We start from the raw sequence: 24,829 nt of genomic DNA on the forward strand, positions 1-24,829 counted from the left end.
TCAACTAGCCTACCTGGTTAAATAAAGGTGTTCTCAACTAGCCTACCTGGTTAAATAAAGGTGTTCTCAACTAGCCTACCTGGTTAAATAAAGGTGTTCTCAACTAGCCTACCTGGTTAAATAAAGGTGTTCTCAACTAGCCTACCTGGTTAAATACAGGTGTTCTCAACTAGCCTACCTGGTTAAATAAAGGTGTTCTCAACTAGCCTACCTGGTTAAATAAAGGTGTTCTCAACTAGCCTACCTGGTTAAATAAAGGTGTTCTCAACTAGCCTACCTGGTTAAATAAAGGTGTTCTCAACTAGCCTACCTGGTTAAATAAAGGTGTTCTCAACTAGCCTACCTGGTTAAATAAAGGTGTTCTCAACTAGCCTACCTGGTTAAATAAAGGTGTTCTCAACTAGCCTACCTGGTTAAATAAAGGTGTTCTCAACTAGCCTACCTGGTTAAATAAAGGTGTTCTCAACTAGCCTACCTGGTTAACTAAAGGTGTTCTCAACTAGCCTACCAGGTTAAATAAAGGTGTTCTCAACTAGCCTACCTGGTTAAATAAAGGTGTTCTCAACTAGCCTACCTGGTTAAATAAAGGTGTTCTCAACTAGCCTACCTGGTTAAATAAAGGTGTTCTCAACTAGCCTACCTGGTTAAATAAAGGTGTTCTCAACTGGCCTACCTGGTTAAATAAAGGTGAAATAAAAAGAATGTATAAACAAATGTGTAAATATTTGTATGAACATAACAAGATTGAACAACTGAGACACAAACTGAACAAGTTCCACAGACATGTGACTAACAGAAATTGAATAATGTGTCCCTGAAAAAAAAGGGGGGGGGGTCAAAATCAAAAGCAACAGTCAATATTTGGCCACCAGCTGCGTTAAGTACTGCAGTGCATCTCCTCCTCATGGACTGCACCAGATTTGCCAGATCTTGCTGTGATATGTTACCCCACTCTTCCACCAAGGCACCTGCAAGTTCCCGGACATTTCTGGAGGGGAACGGCCCTAGCCCTCACCCTCCGATCCAACAGGTCCCAGACGTGCTCAAAGGGATTGAGATCCGGGCTCTTTGCAGGCCATGGCAGAACACACAGAACGAGCCAGGAAATCACACACAGAACGAGCAGTATGGATGGTGACATTGTCATGCTGGAGTGTCATGTCAGGATGAGCCTGCAGGAAGGGTACCACATGAGGGAGGAGGATGTCTTCCCTGTAACACACAGAGTTGAAATTGCCTGCAATGACCACAAGCTCAGTCCAATGATGCTGTGACACACCACCCCAGACCATGACGGACCCTCCACCTCCAAACCGATCCCGCTCCAGAGTACAGGCCTCGGTGTAACACTCATTTCTTCGACGATAAACGCGAATCCGACCATCACCCCTGGTGAGACAAAACTGTGACTCGTCAGTGAAGAGCACTTTCTGCCAGTCCTGTCTGGTCCAGCAACGGTGGGTTTGTGCCGATAGGCGACGTTGTTGCTGGTGATGTCTGGTGAGGACCTGCCTTACAACAGGCCTACAAGCCCTCAGTCCAGCCTCTCTCAGCATATTGCAGACAGTCTGAGCACCGATGGAGAGATTGTGTGTTCCTGGTGTAACTTGGGCAGTTGTTGTTTCCATCCTGTACCTGTCCCGCAGGTGTGATGTTCGGATGTACCGATCCTGTGCAGGTGTTGTTACACGCGGTCTGCCACTGCGAGGACGATCAGCTGTCCGCCCTGTCTCCCTGTAGCACTGTCTTAGGCGTCTCACAGTACGGATATAGCAATTTATTGCCCTGGCCACATCTGCAGTCCTCATGCCTGCTTGCAGCATGCCTAAGGCACGTTCACACAGATGAGCAGGGACCCTGGGCATCTTTCTTTTGGTGTTTTACAGAGTCAGTAGAAAGGCCTCTTTAGTGTCCTAAGTTTTCTTAACTGTGACCTTAATTGCCTAACATCTGTAAGCTGCTAGTGTGTTAACGACCATTTCACAGGTGCATGTTCATTAATTGTTTATGGTTCATTGAACAAGCTTGGGAAACAGTGTTTAAACCCTTTACAATGAAGATCTGAAACAGTGTTTAAACCCTTTACAATGAAGATCTGAAACAGTGTTTCAACCCTTTACAATGAAGATCTGAAACAGTGTTTCAACCCTTTAAAATGAAGATCTGAAACAGTGTTTAAACCCTTTACAATGAAGATCTGAAACAGGGTTTAAACCCTTTACAATGAAGATCTGAAACAGTGTTTCAACCCTTTACAATGAAGATCTGAAACAGTGTTTCAACCCTTTACAATGAAGATCTGAAACAGTGTTTCAACCCTTTACAATGAAGATCTGAAACAGTGTTTCAACCCTTTACAATGAAGATCTGAAACAGTGTTTAAACCCTTTACAATGAAGATCTGAAACAGTGTTTCAACCCTTTACAATGAAGATCTGAAACAGTGTTTAAACCCTTTACAATGAAGATCTGAAACAGTGTTTAAACCCTTTACAATGAAGATCTGAAACAGTGTTTAAACCCTTTACAATGAAGAACTGAAACAGTGTTTCAACCCTTTACAATGAAGATCTGAAACAGTGTTTAAACCCTTTACAATGAAGATCTGAAACAGTGTTTAAACCCTTTACAATGAAGATCTGAAACAGTATTTAAACCCTTTACAATGAAGATCTGAAACAGTGTTTCAACCCTTTACAATGAAGATCTGAAACAGTGTTTAAACCCGTTACAATGAAGATCTGAAACAGTGTTTCAACCCTTTACAATGAAGAGCTGTGAAGTTTTTTGTATTTGTATGAATTATACAACCATCCCAGCTCTGCAGATTTTGTTGCGAAGAGACAGAATCATTAGATCATTTGTTTTGGTACTGTCCATATGTAACATGTCATTCCTGCAGGTTCAGGAATGGCAAAAAAATTGCAACATTTACCTGGAGCTAACTCTGCAGAGTGATTTAAAAAGTCATAGTCAATTTATCAATAATATAGTAATACTTTTTGCAAAATGTTTTATCTTTCATTTAAAATCTGTAGAAGCTATGAGAATAGAAAGGTTCTGAAGTTTTGTGAAGCATCACAGTACAGTGGGAAAATATATGGCAAATAGAAATCAAAACTGGATGGTGATTAGAGATAGATGGGAGGGGTTGAGATGGGAGGGGTTGAGATGGGAGGGGTTGAGGGGAGCTGAAGGACTGGATGGTGTTAGGAGATAGATGGGAGGGGTTGAGGGGAGCTGAAGGACTGGATGGTGTTCAGAGATAGATGGGAGGGGTTGAGGGGAGCTGAAGGACTGGATGGTGTTCAGAGATAGATGGGAGGGGTTGAGGGGAGCTGAAGGACTGGATGGTGTTCAGAGATAGATGGGAGGGGTTGAGGGGAGCTGAAGGACTGGATGGTGTTCAGAGATAGATGGGAGGGGTTGAGGGGAGCTGAAGGACTGGATGGTGTTCAGAGATAGATGGGAGGGGTTGAGGGGAGCTGAAGGACTGGATGGTGTTAGGAGATAGATGGGAGGGGTTGAGGGGAGCTGAAGGACTGGATGGTGTTCAGAGATAGATGGGAGAGATAGATGGGAGGGGTTGAGGGGTTGGGAGCTGAAGGACTGGATGGTGTTCAGAGATAGATGGGAGGGGTTGAGGGGAGCTGAAGGACTGGATGGTGTTCAGAGATAGATGGGAGGGGTTGAGATGGGAGCTGAAGGACTGGATGGTGTTCAGAGATAGATGGGAGGGGTTGAGGGGAGCTGAAGGACTGGATGGTGTTCAGAGATAGATGGGAGGGGTTGAGGGAGCTGAAGGACTGGATGGTGTTCAGAGATAGATGGGAGATAGATGAAGGGGAGGGGATAGATGAGGGGTTGAGGGAGCTGAAGGACTGGATGGTGTTAGAGATAGATGGGAGGGGTTGAGGGAGCTGAAGGACTGGATGGTGTTCAGAGATAGATGGGAGGGGTTGAGGGGAGCTGAAGGACTGGATGGTGTTAGAGATAGATGGGAGGGGTTGAGGGGAGCTGAAGGACTGGATGTGTTCAGAGATAGATGGGAGGGGTTGAGGGGAGCTGAAGGACTGGATGGTGTTCAGAGATAGATGGGAGGGGTTGAGGGGAGCTGAAGGACTGGATGGTGTTAGGAGATAGATGGGAGGGGTTGAGGGGAGCTGAAGGACTGGATGGTGTTCAGAGATAGATGGGAGGGGTTGAGGGGAGCTGAAGGACTGGATGGTGTTCAGAGATAGATGGGAGGGGTTGAGGGGAGCTGAAGGACTGGATGGTGTTCAGAGATAGATGGGAGGGGTTGAGGGGAGCTGAAGGACTGGATGGTGTTCAGAGATAGATGGGAGGGGTTGAGGGAGCTGAAGGACTGGATGGTGTTCAGAGATAGATGGGAGGGGTTGAGGGAGCTGAAGGACTGGATGGTGTTCAGAGATAGATGGGAGGGGTTGAGGGGAGCTGAAGGACTGGATGGTGTTCAGAGATAGATGGGAGGGGTTGAGGGGAGCTGAAGGACTGGATGGTGTTCAGAGGAGATGGGAGGGGTTGAGGGGTTGAGGGGAGCTGAAGGACTGGATGGTGTTCAGAGATAGATGGGAGGGGTTGAGGGAGCTGAAGGACTGGATGGTGTTCAGAGATAGATGGGAGGGGTTGGGGAGCTGAAGGACTGGATGGTGTTCAGAGATAGATGGGAGGGGTTGAGGGAGCTGAAGGACTGGATGGTGTTCAGAGATAGATGGGAGGGGTTGAGGGGAGCTGAAGGACTGGATGGTGTTCAGAGATAGATGGGAGGGGTTGAGGGAGCTGAAGGACTGGATGGTGTTCAGAGATAGATGGGAGGGGTTGAGGGAGCTGAAGGACTGGATGGTGTTCAGAGATAGATGGGAGGGGTTGAGGGAGCTGAAGGATGGGACTGGATGGTGTTCAGAGATAGATGGGAGGGGTTGAGGAGCTGAAGGACTGGATGGTGTTCAGAGATAGATGGGAGGGGTTGAGGGGAGCTGAAGGACTGGATGGTGTTCAGAGATAGATGGGAGGGGTTGAGGGGAGCTGAAGGACTGGATGGTGTTCAGAGATAGATGGGAGGGGTTGAGGGAGCTGAAGGACTGGATGGTGTTCAGAGATAGATGGGAGGGGTTGAGGGGAGCTGAAGGACTGGATGGTGTTCAGAGATAGATGGGAGGGGTTGAGGGAGCTGAAGGACTGGATGGTGCAGAGATAGATGGGAGGGGTTGAGATGGGAGCTGAAGGACTGGATGGTGTTCAGAGATAGATGGGAGGGGTTGAGGGGAGCTGAAGGACTGGATGGTGTTCAGAGATAGATGGGAGGGGTTGAGGGGAGCTGAAGGACTGGATGGTGTTCAGAGATAGATGGGAGGGGTTGAGGGGAGCTGAAGGACTGGATGGTGTTCAGAGATAGATGGGAGGGGTTGAGGGGAGCTGAAGGACTGGATGGTGTTCAGAGATAGATGGGAGGGGTTGAGGGGAGCTGAAGGACTGGATGGTGTTCAGAGATAGATGGGAGGGGTTGAGGGGAGCTGAAGGACTGGATGGTGTTCAGAGATAGATGGGAGGGGTTGAGGGGAGCTGAAGGACTGGATGGTGTTCAGAGATAGATGGGAGGGGTTGAGGGGAGCTGAAGGACTGGATGGTGTTCAGAGATAGATGGGAGGGGTTGAGGGGAGCTGAAGGACTGGATGGTGTTCAGAGATAGATGGGAGGGGGAGGGAGATGAGGGATGGTGCAGAGATAGATGAGGGGTTGAGGAGCTGGATGGTGTTCAGAGATAGATGGGAGGGGTTGAGGGGAGCTGAAGGACTGGATGGTGTTCAGAGATAGATGGGAGGGGTTGAGGGAGCTGAAGGACTGGATGGTGTTCAGAGATAGATGGGAGGGGTTGAGGGGAGCTGAAGGACTGGATGGTGTTCAGAGATAGATGGGAGGGGTTGAGGGAGCTGAAGGACTGGATGGTGTTCAGAGATAGATGGGAGGGGTTGAGGGGAGCTGAAGGACTGGATGGTGTTCAGAGATAGATGGGAGGGGTTGAGGGGAGCTGAAGGACTGGATGGTGTTCAGAGATAGATGGGAGGGGTTGAGATGGTGTTGGAGCTGAACTGGATGGTGTTCAGAGGACTGAGGGAGCTGGACTGGATGGTGTTCAGAGATAGATGGGAGGGGTTGATGGAGCTGAAGGATGGGACTGGATGGTGTTCAGAGATAGATGGGAGGGGTTGAGGGAGCTGAAGGACTGGATGGTGTTCAGAGATAGATGGGAGGGGTTGAGGGAGCTGAAGGGACTGGATGGTGTTCAGAGATAGATGGGAGGGGTTGAGGGGAGCTGAAGGACTGGATGGTGTTCAGAGATAGATGGGAGGGGGGTTGATGGTGTTCAGAGGGAGCTGAAGGACTGGATGGTGTTCAGAGATAGATGGGAGGGGTTGAGGGAGCTGAAGGACTGGATGGTGTTCAGAGATAGATGGGAGGGGTTGAGGGAGCTGAAGGACTGGATGGTGTTCAGAGATAGATGGGAGGGGTTGAGGGGTGGAGCTGAAGGACTGGATGGTGTTCAGAGATAGATGGGAGGGGTTGAGGGAGCTGAAGGACTGGATGGTGTTCAGAGATAGATGGGAGGGGTTGAGGAGCTGAAGGACTGGATGGTGTTGAGGGGAGCTGAAGGACAGAGATAGATGGGAGGGGTTGAGGGAGCTGAAGGACTGGATGGTGTTCAGAGATAGATGGGAGGGGTTGAGGGGAGCTGAAGGACTGGATGGTGTTCAGAGATAGATGGGAGGGGTTGAGGGAGCTGAAGGACTGGATGGTGTTCAGAGATAGATGGGAGGGGTTGAGGGGAGCTGAAGGACTGGATGGTGTTCAGAGATAGATGGGAGGGGTTGAGGGAGCTGAAGGACTGGATGGTGTTCAGAGATAGATGGGAGGGGTTGAGGGAGCTGAAGGACTGGATGGTGTTCAGAGATAGATGGGAGCTGGGACTGGATGGTGTTCAGAGATAGATGGGAGGGGTTGAGGAGCTGAAGGACTGGATGGTGTTCAGAGATAGATGGGAGGGGTTGAGTGGAGCTGAAGGACTGGATGGTGTTCAGAGATAGATGGGAGGGGTTGAGTGGAGCTGAAGGACTGGATGGTGTTCAGAGATAGATGGGAGGGGTTGAGTGGAGCTGAAGGACTGGATGGTGTTCAGAGATAGATGGGAGGGGTTGAGGGGAGCTGAAGGACTGGATGGTGTTCAGAGATAGATGGGAGGGGTTGAGGGGAGCTGAAGGACTGGATGGTGTTCAGAGATAGATGGGAGGGGTTGAGGGGAGCTGAAGGACTGGATGGTGTTCAGAGATAGATGGGAGGGGTTGAGTGGAGCTGAAGGACTGGATGGTGTTCAGAGATAGATGGGAGGGGTTGAGGGGAGCTGAAGGACTGGATGGTGTTCAGAGATAGATGGGAGGGGTTGAGGGAGCTGAAGGACTGGATGGTGTTCAGAGATAGATGGGAGGGGTTGAGGGAGCTGAAGGACTGGACTGGATGGTGTTCAGAGATAGATGGGAGGGGTTGAGGGAGCTGAAGGACTGGATGGTGTTCAGAGATAGATGGGAGGGGTTGAGTGGAGCTGAAGGACTGGATGGTGTTCAGAGATAGATGGGAGGGGTTGAGGGAGCTGAAGGACTGGATGGTGTTCAGAGATAGATGGGAGGGGTTGAGGGGAGCTGAAGGACTGGATGGTGTTCAGAGATAGATGGGAGGGGTTGAGTGGAGCTGAAGGACTGGATGGTGTTCAGAGATAGATGGGAGGGGTTGAGGGGAGCTGAAGGGGAGCTGAAGGACTGGATGGTGTTCAGAGATAGATGGGAGGGGTTGAGGGGAGCTGAAGGACTGGATGGTGTTCAGAGATAGATGGGAGGGGTTGAGGGAGCTGAAGGACTGGATGGTGTTCAGAGATAGATGGGAGGGGTTGAGGGGAGCTGAAGGACTGGATGGTGTTCAGAGATAGATGGGAGGGGTTGAGGGAGCTGAAGGACTGGATGGTGTTCAGAGATAGATGGGAGGGGTTGAGGGAGCTGAAGGACTGGATGGTGTTCAGAGATAGATGGGACTGGATGGTGTTCAGAGATGATGGGAGGACTGGATGGTGTTCAGAGATAGATGGGAGGGGTTGAGGAGGAGCTGAAGGACTGGATGGTGTTCAGAGATAGATGGGAGGGGTTGAGGGAGCTGAAGGACTGGATGGTGTTCAGAGATAGATGGGAGGGGTTGAGGGGAGCTGAAGGACTGGATGGTGTTCAGAGATAGATGGGAGGGGTTGAGGGAGCTGAAGGACTGGATGGTGTTCAGAGATAGATGGGAGGGGTTGAGGGGAGCTGAAGGACTGGATGGTGTTCAGAGATAGATGGGAGATGGGAGCTGGATGGTGTTCAGAGATAGATGGGAGGGGTTGAGGGAGCTGAAGGACTGGATGGTGTTCAGAGATAGATGGGAGGGGTTGAGTGGAGCTGAAGGACTGGATGGTGTTCAGAGATAGATGGGAGGGGTTGAGACTGGAGCTGAAGGACTGGATGGTGTTCAGAGATAGATGGGAGGGGTTGAGTGGAGCTGAAGGACTGGATGGTGTTCAGAGATAGATGGGAGGGGTTGAGTGGAGCTGAAGGACTGGATGGTGTTCAGAGATAGATGGGAGGGGTTGAGTGGAGCTGAAGGACTGGATGGTGTTCAGAGATAGATGGGAGGGGTTGAGTTGGGAGCTGAAGGACTGGATGGTGTTCAGAGATAGATGGGAGGGGTTGAGGGAGCTGAAGGACTGGATGGTGTTCAGAGATAGATGGGAGGGGTTGAGTGGAGCTGAAGGACTGGATGGTGTTCAGAGATAGATGGGAGGGGTTGAGTGGAGCTGAAGGACTGGATGGTGTTCAGAGATAGATGGGAGGGGTTGAGGGGAGCTGAAGGACTGGATGGTGTTCAGAGATAGATGGGAGGGGTTGAGGGAGCTGAAGGACTGGATGGTGTTCAGAGATAGATGGGAGGGGTTGAGTGGAGCTGAAGGACTGGATGGTGTTCAGAGATAGATGGGAGGGGTTGAGGGGAGCTGAAGGACTGGATGGTGTTCAGAGATAGATGGGAGGGGTTGAGGGGAGCTGAAGGGACTGGATGGTGTTCAGAGATAGATGAGAGGGGTTGAGGGGAGCTGAAGGACTGGATGGTGTTCAGAGATAGATGGGAGGGGTTGAGTGGAGCTGAAGGACTGGATGGTGTTCAGAGATAGATGGGAGGGGTTGAGGGAGCTGAAGGACTGGATGGTGTTCAGAGATAGATGGGAGGGGTTGAGTGGAGCTGAAGGACTGGATGGTGTTCAGAGATAGATGGGAGGGGTTGAGGGAGCTGAAGGACTGGATGGTGTTCAGAGATAGATGGGAGGGGTTGAGTGGAGCTGAAGGACTGGATGGTGTTCAGAGATAGATGGGAGGGGTTGTGGAGCTGAAGGACTGGATGGTGTTCAGAGATAGATGGGAGGGGTTGAGTGGAGCTGAAGGACTGGATGGTGTTCAGAGATAGATGGGAGGGGTTGAGTGGAGCTGAAGGACTGGATGGTGTTCAGAGATAGAGATAGATGGGACTGGATGGGTTGAGGGGAGCTGAAGGACTGGATGGTGTTCAGAGATAGATGGGAGGGGTTGAGTGGAGCTGAAGGACTGGTGTTCAGAGATAGATGGGAGGGGTTGAGATGGGAGCTGAAGGACTGGATGGTGTTCAGAGATAGATGGGATGGTGGGGTTGAGGGGTTGAGGGGAGCTGAAGGACTGGATGGTGTTCAGAGATAGATGGGAGGGGTTGAGGGGAGCTGAAGGACTGGATGGTGTTCAGAGATAGATGGGAGGGGTTGAGGGAGCTGAAGGACTGGATGGTGTTCAGAGATAGATGGGAGGGGTTGAGGGGAGCTGAAGGACTGGATGGTGTTCAGAGATAGATGGGAGGGGTTGAATGGAGCTGAAGGACTGGATGGTGTTCAGAGATAGATGGGAGGGGTTGAGGGGAGCTGAAGGACTGGATGGTGTTCAGAGATAGATGGGAGGGGTTGAGGGGAGCTGAAGGACTGGATGGTGTTCAGAGATAGATGGGAGGGGTTGAGTGGGAGCTGAAGGACTGGATGGATGGTGTCAGAGATAGATGGGAGGGGTTGAGGGAGCTGAAGGACTGGATGGTGTTCAGAGATAGATGGGAGGGGTTGAGGGGAGCTGAAGGACTGGATGGTGTTCAGAGATAGATGGGAGGGGTTGAGGGGAGCTGAAGGACTGGATGGTGTTCAGAGAGATAGATGGGAGGGGTTGAGGGGAGCTGAAGGACTGGATGGTGTTCAGAGATAGATGGGAGGGGTTGAGGGGAGCTGAAGGACTGGATGGTGTTAGGAGATAGATGGGAGGGGTTGAGGGGAGCTGAAGGACTGGATGGTGTTCAGAGATAGATGGGAGGGGTTGAGGGGAGCTGAAGGACTGGATGGTGTTCAGAGATAGATGGGAGGGGTTGAGGGGAGCTGAAGGACTGGATGGTGTTCAGAGATAGATGGGAGGGGTTGAGGGGAGCTGAAGGACTGGATGGTGTTCAGAGATAGATGGGAGGGGTTGAGCTGGGAGCTGAAGGACTGGATGGTGTTCAGAGATAGATGGGAGGGGTTGAGGGGAGCTGAAGGACTGGATGGTGTTCAGAGATAGATGGGAGGGGTTGAGCTGGGAGCTGAAGGACTGGATGGTGTTCAGAGATAGATGGGAGGGGTTGAGGGGAGCTGAAGGACTGGATGGTGTTCAGAGATAGATGGGAGGGGTTGAGGGGAGCTGAAGGACTGGATGGTGTTCAGAGATAGATGGGATGGGGGTTGAGGGGAGCTGAAGGACTGGATGGTGTTCAGAGATAGATGGGAGGGGTTGAGTGGAGCTGAAGGACTGGATGGTGTTCAGAGATAGATGGGAGGGGTTGAGTGGAGCTGAAGGACTGGATGGTGTTCAGAGATAGATGGGAGGGGTTGAGGGGAGCTGAAGGACTGGATGGTGTTCAGAGATAGATGGGAGGGGTTGAGTGGAGCTGAAGGATGGAGCTGAAGGACTGGATGGTGTTCAGAGATAGATGGGAGGGGTTGAGGGAGCTGAAGGACTGGATGGTGTTGAGATAGATGGGAGGGGTTGAGGGGAGCTGAAGGACTGGATGGTGTTCAGAGATAGATGGGAGGGGTTGAGGGGAGCTGAAGGACTGGATGGTGTTCAGAGATAGATGGGAGGGGTTGAGGGGAGCTGAAGGACTGGATGGTGTTCAGAGATAGATGGGAGGGGTTGAGTGGAGCTGAAGGATGGGACTGGATGGTGTTCAGAGATAGATGGGAGGGGTTGAGGGGAGCTGAAGGATGGGACTGGATGGTGTTCAGAGATAGATGGGAGGGGTTGAGTGGAGCTGAAGGACTGGATGGTGTTCAGAGATAGATGGAGGGGTTGGGGGAGCTGAAGGACTGGATGGTGTTCAGAGATAGATGGGAGGGGTTGAGGGGAGCTGAAGGACTGGATGGTGTTCAGAGATAGATGGGAGGGGTTGAGGGAGCTGAAGGACTGGATGGTGTTCAGAGATAGATGGGAGGGGTTGAGGGGAGCTGAAGGGAGCTGAAGGACTGGATGGTGTTCAGAGATAGATGGGAGGGGTTGAGGGGAGCTGAAGGACTGGATGGTGTTCAGAGATAGATGGGAGGGGTTGAGGGAGCTGAAGGACTGGATGGTGTTAGGAGATAGATGGGAGGGGTTGAGGGGAGCTGAAGGACTGGATGGTGTTCAGAGATAGATGGGAGGGGTTGAGGGGAGCTGAAGGACTGGATGGTGTTCAGAGATAGATGGGAGGGGTTGAGAGGGAGCTGAGGGGAGCTGAAGGACTGGATGGTGTTCAGAGATAGATGGGAGGGGTTGAGGGGAGCTGAAGGACTGGATGGTGTTAGAGATAGATGATGGGAGGGGTTGAGGGGAGCTGAAGGACTGGATGGTGTTCAGAGATAGATGGGAGGGGTTGAGGGGAGCTGAAGGACTGGATGGTGTTCAGAGATAGATGGGAGGGGTTGAGGGGAGCTGAAGGACTGGATGGTGTTCAGAGATAGATGGGAGGGGTTGAGGGGAGCTGAAGGACTGGATGGTGTTAGGAGATAGATGGGAGGGGTTGAGGGAGCTGAAGGACTGGATGGTGTTCAGAGATAGATGGGAGGGTTGTTGAGGGAGCTGAAGGACTGGATGGTGTTCAGAGATAGATGGGAGGGGTTGATGGGAGGGAGGGACTGGATGGTGTTCAGAGATAGATGGGAGGGAGCTGAGGAGGACTGGATGGTGTTCAGAGATAGATGGGAGGGGTTGAGGGGAGCTGAAGGATGGGACTGGATGGTGTTCAGAGATAGATGGGAGGGGTTGAGGGGAGCTGAAGGATGGGACTGGATGGTGTTCAGAGATAGATGGGAGGGGTTGAGGGGAGCTGAAGGATGGGACTGGATGGTGTTCAGAGATAGATGGGAGGGGTTGAGGGGAGCTGAAGGACTGGATGGTGTTCAGAGATAGATGGGAGGGGTTGAGTGGAGCTGAAGGACTGGATGGTGTTCAGAGATAGATGGGAGGGGTTGAGGGAGCTGAAGGACTGGATGGTGTTCAGAGATAGATGGGAGGGGTTGAGGGAGCTGAAGGACTGGATGGTGTTCAGAGATAGATGGGGAGAGGGGTTGAGTGGAGCTGAAGGACTGGATGGTGTTGAGGGGAGCTGAAGGACTGGATGGTGTTCAGAGATAGATGGGAGGGGTTGAGGGAGCTGAAGGACTGGATGGTGTTCAGAGATAGATGGGAGGGGTTGAGGGGAGCTGAAGGACTGGATGGTGTTCAGAGATAGATGGGAGGGGTTGAGAGGAGCTGAAGGACTGGATGGTGTTCAGAGATAGATGGGAGGGGTTGAGGGGAGCTGAAGGACTGGATGGTGTTAGGAGGAGATGGGAGGGGTTGAGGACTGGATGGTGGAGCTGAAGGACTGGATGGTGTTAGGAGATAGATGGGAGGGGTTGAGTGGAGCTGAAGGACTGGATGGTGTTCAGAGATAGATGGGAGGGGTTGAGTGGAGCTGAAGGACTGGATGGTGTTAGAGATAGATGGGAGGGGTTGAGGGGAGCTGAAGGACTGGATGGTGTTAGGAGATAGATGGGAGGGGTTGAATGGAGCTGAAGGACTGGATGGTGTTCAGAGATAGATGGGAGGGGTTGAGGGGAGCTGAAGGACTGGATGGTGTTCAGAGATAGATGGGAGGGGTTGAGGGGAGCTGAAGGACTGGATGGTGTTCAGAGATAGATGGGAGGGGTTGAGGGGAGCTGAAGGACTGGATGGTGTTCAGAGATAGATGGGAGGGGTTGAGGGGAGCTGAAGGACTGGATGGTGTTGAAGGACAGAGATAGATGGGAGGGTTGAGGGGAGCTGAAGGACTGGATGGTGTTCAGAGATAGATGGGAGGGGTTGAGGGGAGCTGAAGGACTGGATGGTGTTCAGAGATAGATGGGAGGGGTTGAGTGGAGCTGAAGGACTGGATGGTGTTCAGAGATAGATGGGAGGGGTTGAGGGGGGAGCTGAGAGGATGGGACTGGATGGTGTTCAGAGATAGATGGGAGGGGTTGAGGGGAGCTGAAGGACTGGATGGTGTTAGGAGATAGATGGGAGGGGTTGATTGGAGCTGAAGGACTGGATGGTGTTAGGAGATAGATGGGAGGGGTTGAGGGGAGCTGAAGGACTGGATGGTGTTAGGAGATAGATGGGAGGGGTTGAGGGGAGCTGAAGGACTGGATGGTGTTAGAGATAGAGATAGATGGGAGGGGTTGGGAGGGGTTGGGGAGCTGAAGGACTGGATGGTGTTAGGAGATAGATGGGAGGGGTTGAGGGGAGCTGAAGGACTGGATGGTGTTAGGAGATAGATGGGAGGGGTTGAGGGGAGCTGAAGGACTGGATGGTGTTAGGAGATAGATGGGAGGGGTTGAGGGGAGCTGAAGGACTGGATGGTGTTAGGAGATAGATGGGAGGGGTTGGGAGCTGAAGGACTGGATGGTGTTAGGAGATAGATGGGAGGGGTTGAGGGGAGCTGAAGGACTGGATGGTGTTAGGAGATAGATGGGAGGGGTTGAGGGAGCTGAAGGACTGGATGGTGTTAGGAGATAGATGGGAGGGGTTGAGGGGAGCTGAAGGACTGGATGGTGTTAGGAGATAGATGGGAGGGGTTGAGGGGAGCTGAAGGACTGGATGGTGTTAGGAGATAGATGGGAGGGGTTGAATGGAGCTGAAGGATGGGACTGGACGGTGATCAGAGATAGATGGGAGGGGTTGAGGGGAGCTGCAGGACTGGATGGTGTTAGGAGATAGATGGGAGGGGTTGAGGGGAGCTGCAGGACTGGATGGTGTTAGGAGATAGATGGGAGGGGTTGAGGGGAGCTGCAGGACTGGATGGTGTTAGGAGATAGATGGGAGGGGTTGAATGGAGCTGAAGGACTGGATGGTGTTAGGAGATAGATGGGGGGGTTGAGGGGAGCTGAAGGATGGGACTAAAAACAACACGATAACTAATGTAAAACATAGTGGGTCCGTAAAATGTATGTAGTCGGTATTAACTGGAAGTAGAAGCCTAAGTGTTGTTGTCCATTAGTTTACTCTAATTTGGGCAGGGGTACATATATACTGTATTACATATAGGGGTGTTGGGTTAGGGGAATATAATAAAGGAAAATATATTTACAAAACAGTATATATGGGGGATTGGAAATGGTGCATTACATTGATGAAAGCTACAACACAATGTTACAGTTGATCTAAAAAACCCTTGGTGAGAAACCACAGACACACGTTGCTCCTTTCATATTTCTATTGATCCTGTATTGATCATCAGCATCATGTTATGGGTATGACTGTCACTGCCAGGGACTAGGGTGTTTGTCAGGATCTACAAAGGAGCAAAGTTAGAGGAAGACCTGCCTCAGTCTTCTGAAAACCTAATGGATAGAGTTTTATTTTTCACACACACACACACACACACACACACACACACACACACACACACACACACACACACACACACACACACACACACACACACACACACACACACACACACACACACACACACACACACACACACACACACACACACACACACACACACACACACACACACACACACACACACACACACACACACACACACACACACACACACACACACAGACACGCGTGACCCTGGCCCTGGAGATGTGAAACCTGCTGAGGATGCAGATGTGACCAAAGGTTCCGCTTTGGTTCCAGTTCCCTGAGGACATAACACCTCCTCTCCCTCCCTCTCTCTCTCTGTTTCTCTCTCTCTGTTTCTCTCTCTCGCTGTTTCTCTCTCTCTCTCTGTGTCTCTCTCTCTCTCTCTCTCTCTCTCTCTCTCTCTCTCTCTCTCTCTCTCTCTCTCTCGCTCTCTCTCTGTCTGTCTCCTCATACTACAATCACACAGCATACAGTATTGTACAGTATTGTGCATCTTCTCTACTTTTATCCAAAGCAGGTAAGTCTGTTTTATCTGAGATATAACCGGATATAACCTCTTATAATATATTCACTTCACTTCTGTCCTCTGCTGCTGTAGTTTGTGTCACAACAGTTGAACTGAACTTGTTGATAAAGTTGTTAAATCAGTATGACTTTCTGTTTTTGGATATACACAGGTTTTTGTGTTGTAGACATAATTAAAAACAAATTTCAGCTGGTGTTGATCGTTTTACCTCTCCTCTCCTCTCCTCTCCCTCCTCTCTCCTCTCCTCTCCTCTCCCTCCTCTCCTCTCCTCTCCTCTCCTCTCCTCTCCCTCTCCCTCTCCTCTCCTCTCTCCTCTCCCTCTCCTCTCCTCTCCTCTCCTCTCCCCTCCCCTCCCCTCCCCTCCCTCTCCTCCTCTCCTCTCCTCTCCTCTCCTCTCCTCTCCTCTCCTCTCCTCTCCTCTCCTCTCCTCTCCCTCCCCTCCCCTCCCCTCCCCTCTCCTCTCCCTCTCCCCCTCCCCTCCCCTCCCCTCCCCTCTCCCTCTCCCCTCTCCTCTCCTCTCCTCTCCTCTCCCCTCTCCTCTCCTCCCCTCCCTCCCTCCCCTCCCCTCCCTCCCCTCCCCTCCCCTCCCTCCCCTCTCATCTCCTCTCCCTCTCCCCCTCCCCCTCCCTCCTCTCCCTCCCCCTCTCCCTCCCCCTCCCCTCCCCTCCCCTCCCCTCCCTCCCCTCTCCTCTCCTCTCCTCTCCTCTCCTCTACTTTTCTCCTGTCCCGTCTCTTCTCAACTCTCCACGCTTTCCTCTCTCCTCTCTTTTCCAGGTCTCTCTTCAGTGGTTGCTATGGTCTGTTTTTGCATTGCTATGGGAGCTATGCTCTCATTGGCTCTGCCTGACCTGGTTACCATGGAGACGTGTACATCGGCGGGGACGCCTGGACTGCATGGTTTCCCAGGGTTACCAGGAAGGGACGGACGAGATGGAGAGACGGGGGAGAAGGGAGTGCCAGGTACACCCCCCACCCACACCCCCACCTGGTACATTCCAGGGTACATGATCACATCTCAAAACGTTCCCTCTTCTGTCCAGGTGTTGTATCTGGACCAGGCCAGATACCAGAGGGGGGCCAGAAGGGGGAGCCGGGTGTGAAAGGAGCGGTTGGGAAACTAGGTCGTAGTGGTGTGAGAGGAGATAAGGGATCCCCAGGGTCAGAGGGACCCCAGGGAGAGCCAGGGGAGTCGGACTCAGCAGGGTCTCTGTTCCATTCTGCCTTCAGCGTTGCCAGAGGCACCGCCAGCCCTCCAGAGAAGGCCAGCCCCATCAGATTTACCTCTGTCATCACTGATGTTAACAAGGACTACAACACAGAGACTGGACGCTTCAGGTAATGCCGGGCTACACAACTTTCTAAATCCTAACATTGCTGAGGCTCTCACAACGACCGCCTCTCCTGTAGTTTTGTCTTGCTAACGTACGTAGTGGTGCGCACATGTCTTCTCTTGGTTCTGAGGATTCTCGATACCAAGCTCTTAACGTAGCTAGAAACGAGCTGTGACGAGTCAGACATTCACGCTTGCCATACAAAGTTGAAATATCTAGCCAATACATTTTGAATTGAATATCATTGCCTGTGAATATCAGAGTTGTAACCATTTGACACACTGGCTAAAGCAAATACCCATAGTGCTCTTCTAGTACACACGTCTCCACATTCTGGGGGAAACAACAGCATCATCTCACTGGCTTCTTTTCTGAGCTCTCATTGGCTATCGCTGCTCACTGTTCTCAAAACGTGTCGTTACATATATCACACTACAAGAGCATTGCAGATTTGAACATTTTGGGCCGCGTGCGACTGCTCAAAAAGGGGATCGTAGCGCTCAGCATCTCTGACCTGCTCTGTGCTGTCTGCATGGCCGAGTAGGCAACAACATTGGGATTTTGTCTCTGATCTTAAAACACGTGTTTAAGGAAAGTTAAAATCATGTCGTGTACGCCTCTCTGACTGTCCTTTCAATGCTGAGAGCCCGTACTGCAGCATTTAATGTCAGCAGAAGGACCCCCGGTGGCTCGCGACGTGTAAGGCAAGCAGGTACGCAAATCCATTGGGGCTGCAAAAAGACAATAGACTCAAACTTGAATTGATGTTCGACAACTCAGACTTGCGACACGTGGCAAGGACTGAAGACTTTAACAGACTGCAAGGAGACACTCCCTGTCATGTTTGTCATTTATTGTCATGTCTTGTCCCTGTGCTCCCCATGCTATTCGTTTCCCTCTGCTGGTCTTGTTTGGTTCTATCCCTCTCTCTCCCCCTCCCTCTCTCACTCTCTCGCTCTCTCTTCTCTCTGTCGTTCCGTTCCTGCTCCCAGCTGTTCCTATTCCCCTAATCATCATTTAGTCTTCCCACACCTGTTCCCGATCCTTTCCCCTGATTAGAGTCCCTATTTATTCCTTTGTGATCCGTTCCTGTTCCGTCGGTTCCTTGTATTGTATTCACCATGCTGTGATTGCGTTTCGCCCTGTCCTGTCGTGTTTTTTGCCGTGATTGTGTATCACCCTGTCCTGTCGTGTTTTGTGCCTTCATCAGACGCTGCGTGTGAGCAGGTGTCTCAGTCGACTACGGCCTGCGCCAACCCGAAGCGACCTGCAGTCTGTGGCCGCTTCTCCAGTTGTTTTCCCCTCTACAAATCTAGAGGATTTCAGTTATTCCGTTTTGAACATTAATAAACTCTGTTTCTGTTAAGTCGCGTTTGGGTCCTCTTTCACCTGCATGACACTCCCTGTCACGCTGACCTGGTCATCATGAAGTGCTTCGAGAGGCTGGTCATAGCCCACATCAAGGCCAGTATGCCAGGCACACTGGACACACTAGTGAGGAGGGAACATGCCCCGTTCCACATCAACAGCAGTAGAGAGAGTCAGCAGTTTGAAGTTCCTTGGCGTCCACATTGGCGTCCATATTACCAAGGACTTGTAATGGACCAACAACACGACCACTCTGGTCAAGAGTGGGCAACAGCGTCTCTAGTTCTTAAGGCGGTGAAGATATTATGCATGCCGCCCCAGGTCCTCTCCAAATAATACTGCTGCACCATCGAGAGCATCCTGACCCAGTTGAATCACAGCCTAGTACGGGAATTGCTCCGTCCACAATTGCAAGGCCCTCCAGTGGGTGGTGAAGACCACGCTCCCATACATCCAGGACAACTACTTGAAATGGAGCCTGAGGAAGGCACCCAGCATCATCACACACCCCAGCCAAGAGCTGTTCTCTCCCTTGCCGTTGGGCAGACAGTATCGGAGCATGAGGTCTGATACCAAAAGGCTCACAGACAGTTTCTATCTACAAGCCATCAGACTGCTGAACACTTGATCTGGACTGACCACCTGCTCTGATTCTCCACACCCACATACAGATATCCACTCATCCCCACCCACACAGATATCCACTCACCCCCCCCACACAGATATCCACTCATCCCCACACATACAGATATCCACTCACCCCCCACACACAGATATCCACTCATCCACACCCACATGCAGATATCCACTCATCCCCACCCACACATATATCCACTCATCCCCACCTGCACAGATATCCACTCATCCCCACACATACAGATATCCACTCATCCCCACCCACACAGATATCCACTCATCCCCACCCACACAGATATCCACTCATCCCCACACATACAGATATCCACTCATCCCCACCCACACAGATATCCACTCATCCCCACCCACACAGATATCCACTCACCCCCCCCACACAGATATCCACTCATCCCCACACATACAGATATCCACTCATCCCCCCACACACAGATATCCACTCATCCACACCCACATACAGATATCCACTCATCCCCACCCACACAGATATCCACTCATCCCCACCTGCACAGATATCCACTCATCCCCACACATACAGATATCCACTCATCCCCACCCACACAGATATCCACTCATCCCCACCCACACAGATATCCACTCATCCCCACCCACACAGATATCCACTCATCCCCACCCACACAGATATCCACTCATCCCCACCCACACAGATATCCACTCATCCCCACACATACAGATATCCACTCATCCCCACCCACACAGATATCCACTCATCCCCACCCACACAAATATCCACTCATCCCCACCCACACAGATATCCACTCATCCCCCACCCACACAGATATCCACTCATCCCCACCCACACAAATATCCACTCATCCCCACCCACACAGATATCCACTCATCCCCCACCCACACAGATATCCACTCATCCCCACCCACACAGATATCCACTCATCCCACCCACATACAGATATCCACTCATCCCCACACATACAGATATCCACTCATCCCCACCCACACAGATATCCACTCATCCCACCCACACAGATATCCACTCATCCCACCCACATACAGATATCCACTCATCCCCACCCACACAGATATCCACTCATCCACACACACACACACACACACACACACACACACACACACACACACACACACACACACACACACACACACACACACACACACACACACACACACACACACACACACACACACCAGCTGATATCTCAAAGTGCTGTACAGAAACCCATCCTAAAATCCCAAACAGCAAGCAATGCAGGTGTAGAAGCACGGTGGCTAGGAACAACTCCCTAAAAGGCCAGAACCTAGAGAGGAGCCAGGCTCTGAGGGATGCTACACACACATCACAACTGATGCTACCAGACTGGTATTATGATATACTGAACCTGCAGTCAGCATTTCATTGGACGGTGTTTACCATGTGACTAGGAACAACTCCCTAAAAGGCAGGAACCTAGAGAGGAGCCAGGCTCTGAGGGATGCTACACACACATCACAACTGATGCTACCAGACTGGTATTATGATATACTGAACCTGCAGTCAGCATTTCATTGGACGGTGTTTACCATGTGACTAGGAACAACTCCCTAAAAGGCAGGAACCTAGAGAGGAGCCAGGCTCTGAGGGATGCTACACACACATCACAACTGATGCTACCAGACTGGTATTATGATATACTGCACATTTTAAAAACGGGCCCTCCACCTCCTCCCCAATAGTGTAAATATTATACTATAACTGGTGTCTTCCTGTATTATGTTGATGCTAAAATGTTTATTCTACTGAGACATTTACTTTTGTTCAAATTCTTAAATGTGTTTTTTTGTTTTTTTTTGCCCTGTCACGAATGAACCTGCAGTCAGCATTTCATTGGACGGTGTTTACCATGTGACTAGGAAAAACTCCCTAGAAAGTGTTTACCATGTGTATCATGTACATACGACTGATACAACTAGAAGCTGCCTGTGTCTGTTAACTGTCTGTCAGTCAGTCAGTAAGCAGGTCAGTCAGTCAGCAAGTCAGTCAGTCAGCTAGTCAGTCAATCAGCTAGTCAGCCAGTCAGCTAGTCAGGCAGTCAGCTAGTCAGTCAGTCAGTCAGCTAGTCAGTCAATCAGCTAGTCAACCAGTCAGTCAGTCAGCTAGTCAGTCAGCTAGTCAGTCAATCAGTCAGCTAGTCAGTCAGTCAGCCAGCTAGTCAGTCAGCCAGCTAGTCAGTCAGTCAGTCAGTCAGCTAGTCAGTCAGTCAGCTAGCCAGTCAGTCAGCCAACTAGTCAGTCAACCAGTCAGCCAGTCAGCCAGTCAGTCAGTAAGTCAATCAGTCAGTCAGCCAGTCAGCCAGTTAGTCAGTCAGTCAGTCAGCCAGTCAGCCAGTCAGTCAGTCAGTTAGTCAGTCAGTCAGTCAGCCAGTCAGTCAGTTAGTCAGTTAGTCAGTCAGTCAGCCAGTCAGCCAGTCAGCCAGTCAGTCAGTCAGTCAGTCAGTCAGTCAGCCAGTCAGCCAGTCAGCCAGTCAGTTAGTCAGTCAGTCAGTCAGTCAGTCAGTCAGTCAGTCAGTCAGTCAGTCAGTCAGTCAGTCAGTCAGTTAGTCAGTTACCCAGTCAGCCAGTCAGTCAGCCAGTCAGTCAGTCAGTCAGTCAGTCAGTTACTTAGTCAGTTAGTCAGTCAGTCAGTCAGCCAGTCAGTTAGTCAGTTACCCAGTCAGCCAGTCAGTCAGCCAGTCAGTTAGTCAGTTACCCAGTCAGCCAGTCAGTCAGTCAGTCAGTCAGTCAGTCAGTTACTTAGTCAGTTAGTCAGTCAGTCAGTCAGCCAGTCAGTTAGTCAGTTACCCAGTCAGCCAGTCAGTCAGCCAGTCAGCCAGTCAGTCAGTCAGTTAGTCAGTTAGTCAGTCAGTCAGTCAGTTAGTCAGTCAGTCAGTCAGTCAGTCAGTCAGTTAGTCAGTCAGTTAGTCAGCCAGTCAGCCAGTCAGCCAGTCAGTTACCTAGTCAGTTAGTCAGTCAGTCCGTCCGTTCGTCTATCCATCCACCCATCCTCTCTCTGGCTGTAGGTGCCGCAGTTACCTAGTCAGTTAGTCAGTCAGTCAGTCAGTCAGTCAGTCAGTCAGTCAGTCAGTCAGTTACCCAGTCAGCCAGTCAGTCAGCCAGTCAGTCAGTCAGTCAGTCAGTCAGTCAGTCAGTTACTTAGTCAGTTAGTCAGTCAGTCAGTCAGCCAGTCAGTTAGTCAGTTACCCAGTCAGCCAGTCAGTCAGCCAGTCAGTTAGTCAGTTACCCAGTCAGCCAGTCAGTCAGTCAGTCAGTCAGTCAGTCAGTTACTTAGTCAGTTAGTCAGTCAGTCAGTCAGCCAGTCAGTTAGTCAGTTACCCAGTCAGCCAGTCAGTCAGCCAGTCAGCCAGTCAGTCAGTCAGTTAGTCAGTTAGTCAGTCAGTCAGTCAGTTAGTCAGTCAGTCAGTCAGTCAGTCAGTCAGTTAGTCAGTCAGTTAGTCAGCCAGTCAGCCAGTCAGCCAGTCAGTTACCTAGTCAGTTAGTCAGTCAGTCCGTCCGTTCGTCTATCCATCCACCCATCCTCTCTCTGGCTGTAGGTGCCGCAGTTACCTAGTCAGTTAGTCAGTCAGTCAGTCAGTCAGTCAGTCAGTCAGTCAGTCAGTTACCCAGTCAGCCAGTCAGTCAGCCAGTCAGTCAGTCAGTCAGTCAGTCAGTCAGTCAGTCAGTTACTTAGTCAGTTAGTCAGTCAGTCAGTCAGCCAGTCAGTTAGTCAGTTACCCAGTCAGCCAGTCAGTCAGTCAGTCAGCCAGTCAGTCAGTCAGTCAGTTACCTAGTCAGTCAGTCAGTCAGTCAGTCAGTCAGTCAGTCAGTCAGTCAGTCAGTCAGTCAGTCAGTCAGTCAGTCAGTCAGTCAGTCAGTCAGTTACCTAGTCAGTCAGTCAGTTAGTCAGTTACCTAGTCAGTCAGTCAGCCAGTCAGTTAGTCAGTTACCCAGTCAGTCAGTCAGTCAGCCAGTCAGTTAGTCAGTTACCCAGTCAGCCAGTCAGTCAGTCAGCCAGTCAGTCAGTCAGTCCGTCCGTTCGTCTATCCATCCACCCATCCTCTCTCTGGCTGTAGGTGCCGCGTGCCGGGGACGTACTACTTTGTGTACCACGCGTCGTCTGAGGAGAGACTGTGTCTGGTGTTCAAACTGGATGGAACCAGTCTGGCCTCCTTCTGTGACCTGAAGTACGGGAGCACGAAGAGACAGGTACACACACACACACACACACACACACACACACACACACACACACACACACACACACACACACACACACACACACACACACACACACACACATGCACAAACGCAAAAACACACACGCAAGAACACACACGCAAGAACACACACGCACGCACACATGCACAAACACAATGTTAACCCTTCCCTCTCCTCTCCCTCCCTCTCCCTCTTCCTCTCCTCCTATTTTCTCCTTCCCTCTCCCGCTCCTCTCCCTCTCCTCCCCCTCTCCTCCCCTCTCCAGGTGAGTTCGGGGGGTCTGGCTACGTACTTGAAGAAGGATCAGGAGGTGTGGTTAGAGACCAACGATTACAACGGCATGACGGGAAAACCTGAAGGGAACAGTCTCTTCTCTGGTTTCCTGCTCTACTCTCACTAACCTGAAGGGAACAGTCTCTTCTCTGGTTTCCTGCTCTACTCTCACTATATATATCTCTCTCTCTATCCCTCCATCCATCCATCCAATCAATCAATCAATCAATCAATCAATCAATCAATCAATCAATCAATTAATGAATTACTTAATAATGTACTTCTATTATTCTGTTTTGAACAGTAAAGGCGTTTTAACTCATGAGTTTTGGTGTTGTTATTATCCATTGCTTTAACGGCATTTTGATTACATGAATCAAGGTCAACTGTGTTTTTATGCTGAACAGGAACAATCTCCATGTTTACCGTTGTGATCTTCACCAGGGTTAGATCAAACACATTTCAATTCCAGTAAATTCAGAAGGTTTCCTCATTTTAAACCATTCAACAGAATTGGTATTGTGATTTCAGTGTACTTCCTGAATTGACTGGAATTTAAATAGAATTGTCCCAACCCTGCAATCCACAATGCTGTGTTTAAAAAATAACCCTATTCCCTATATAGTGCACTACTTTAAACCACAGACCTATGGCCCCTATTCCCTATATAGTGCACTACTTTAAACCACAGACCTAAGGCCCCTATTCCCAATATAGTGCACTACTCTAAACCACAGACCTATGGCCCCTATTCCCAATATAGTGCACTACTTTAAACCACAGAGCCCATGGCCCCTATTCCCAATATAGTGCACTAGTTTAAACCACAGACCTATGGCCCCTATTCCCAATATAGTGCACTACTTTAGAACAGAGCCCATGGCCCCTACTCCCTATATAGTGCACTACTTTAGAACAGAGCCCATGGCCCCTACTCCCTATATAGTGCACTACTTTAGAACAGAGCCCATGGCCCCTACTCCCTATATAGTGCACTACTTTAGAACAGAGCCCATGGCCCCTACTCCCTATATAGTGCACTACTTTAGAACAGAGCCCATGGCCCCTACTCCCTATATAGTGCACTACTTTAGAACAGAGCCCATGGCCCCTACTCCCTATATAGTGCACTACTTTAGAACAGAGCCCATGGCCCCTACTCCCTATATAGTGCACTACTTTAGAACAGAGCCCATGGCCCCTACTCCCTATATAGTGCACTACTTTAGAACAGAGCCCATGGCCCCTACTCCCTATATAGTGCACTACTTTAGAACAGAGCCCATGGCCCCTACTCCCTATATAGTGCACTACTTTAGAACAGAGCCCATGGCCCCTACTCCCTATATAGTGCACTACTTTAGAACAGAGCCCATGGCCCCTACTCCCTATAT

The 24,829-nt window shown here is 50.7% G+C and overlaps 1 protein-coding gene across 1 annotated transcript; it reads left to right on the forward strand.

The window, feature by feature from the left end:
• The first annotated feature begins 15,548 nt into the window (after nt 1-15,548).
• On the forward strand, nt 15,549-23,760 carry c1qc (complement component 1, q subcomponent, C chain). Its single transcript, XM_046317541.1, has 5 exons — nt 15,549-15,573; nt 16,357-16,542; nt 16,623-16,917; nt 23,018-23,150; nt 23,428-23,760. The coding sequence occupies exons 2-5, from the start codon at nt 16,377-16,379 to the stop codon at nt 23,560-23,562; spliced, it is 729 nt and encodes a 242-aa protein (XP_046173497.1). The 5' UTR covers nt 15,549-15,573; nt 16,357-16,376; the 3' UTR covers nt 23,563-23,760.
• Nucleotides 23,761-24,829: the final 1,069 nt, after the last annotated feature.

The sequence above is a fragment of the Oncorhynchus gorbuscha genome, linkage group LG20 (genome assembly GCF_021184085.1).
Source record: "Oncorhynchus gorbuscha isolate QuinsamMale2020 ecotype Even-year linkage group LG20, OgorEven_v1.0, whole genome shotgun sequence".
NCBI lineage: Eukaryota > Metazoa > Chordata > Actinopteri > Salmoniformes > Salmonidae > Oncorhynchus > Oncorhynchus gorbuscha.

Coding starts and splice junctions, on each gene's coding strand:
- c1qc (XM_046317541.1), top strand. CDS start 16,377: ATGGTCTGTTTTTGCATTGCTATGGGAGCTATGCTCTCATTGGCTCTG. Junction 16,543..16,622: donor GGGGGAGAAGGGAGTGCCAG/GTACACCCCCCA, acceptor TCTTCTGTCCAG/GTGTTGTATCTGGACCAGGC. Junction 23,151..23,427: donor ACGGGAGCACGAAGAGACAG/GTACACACACAC, acceptor TCCCCTCTCCAG/GTGAGTTCGGGGGGTCTGGC.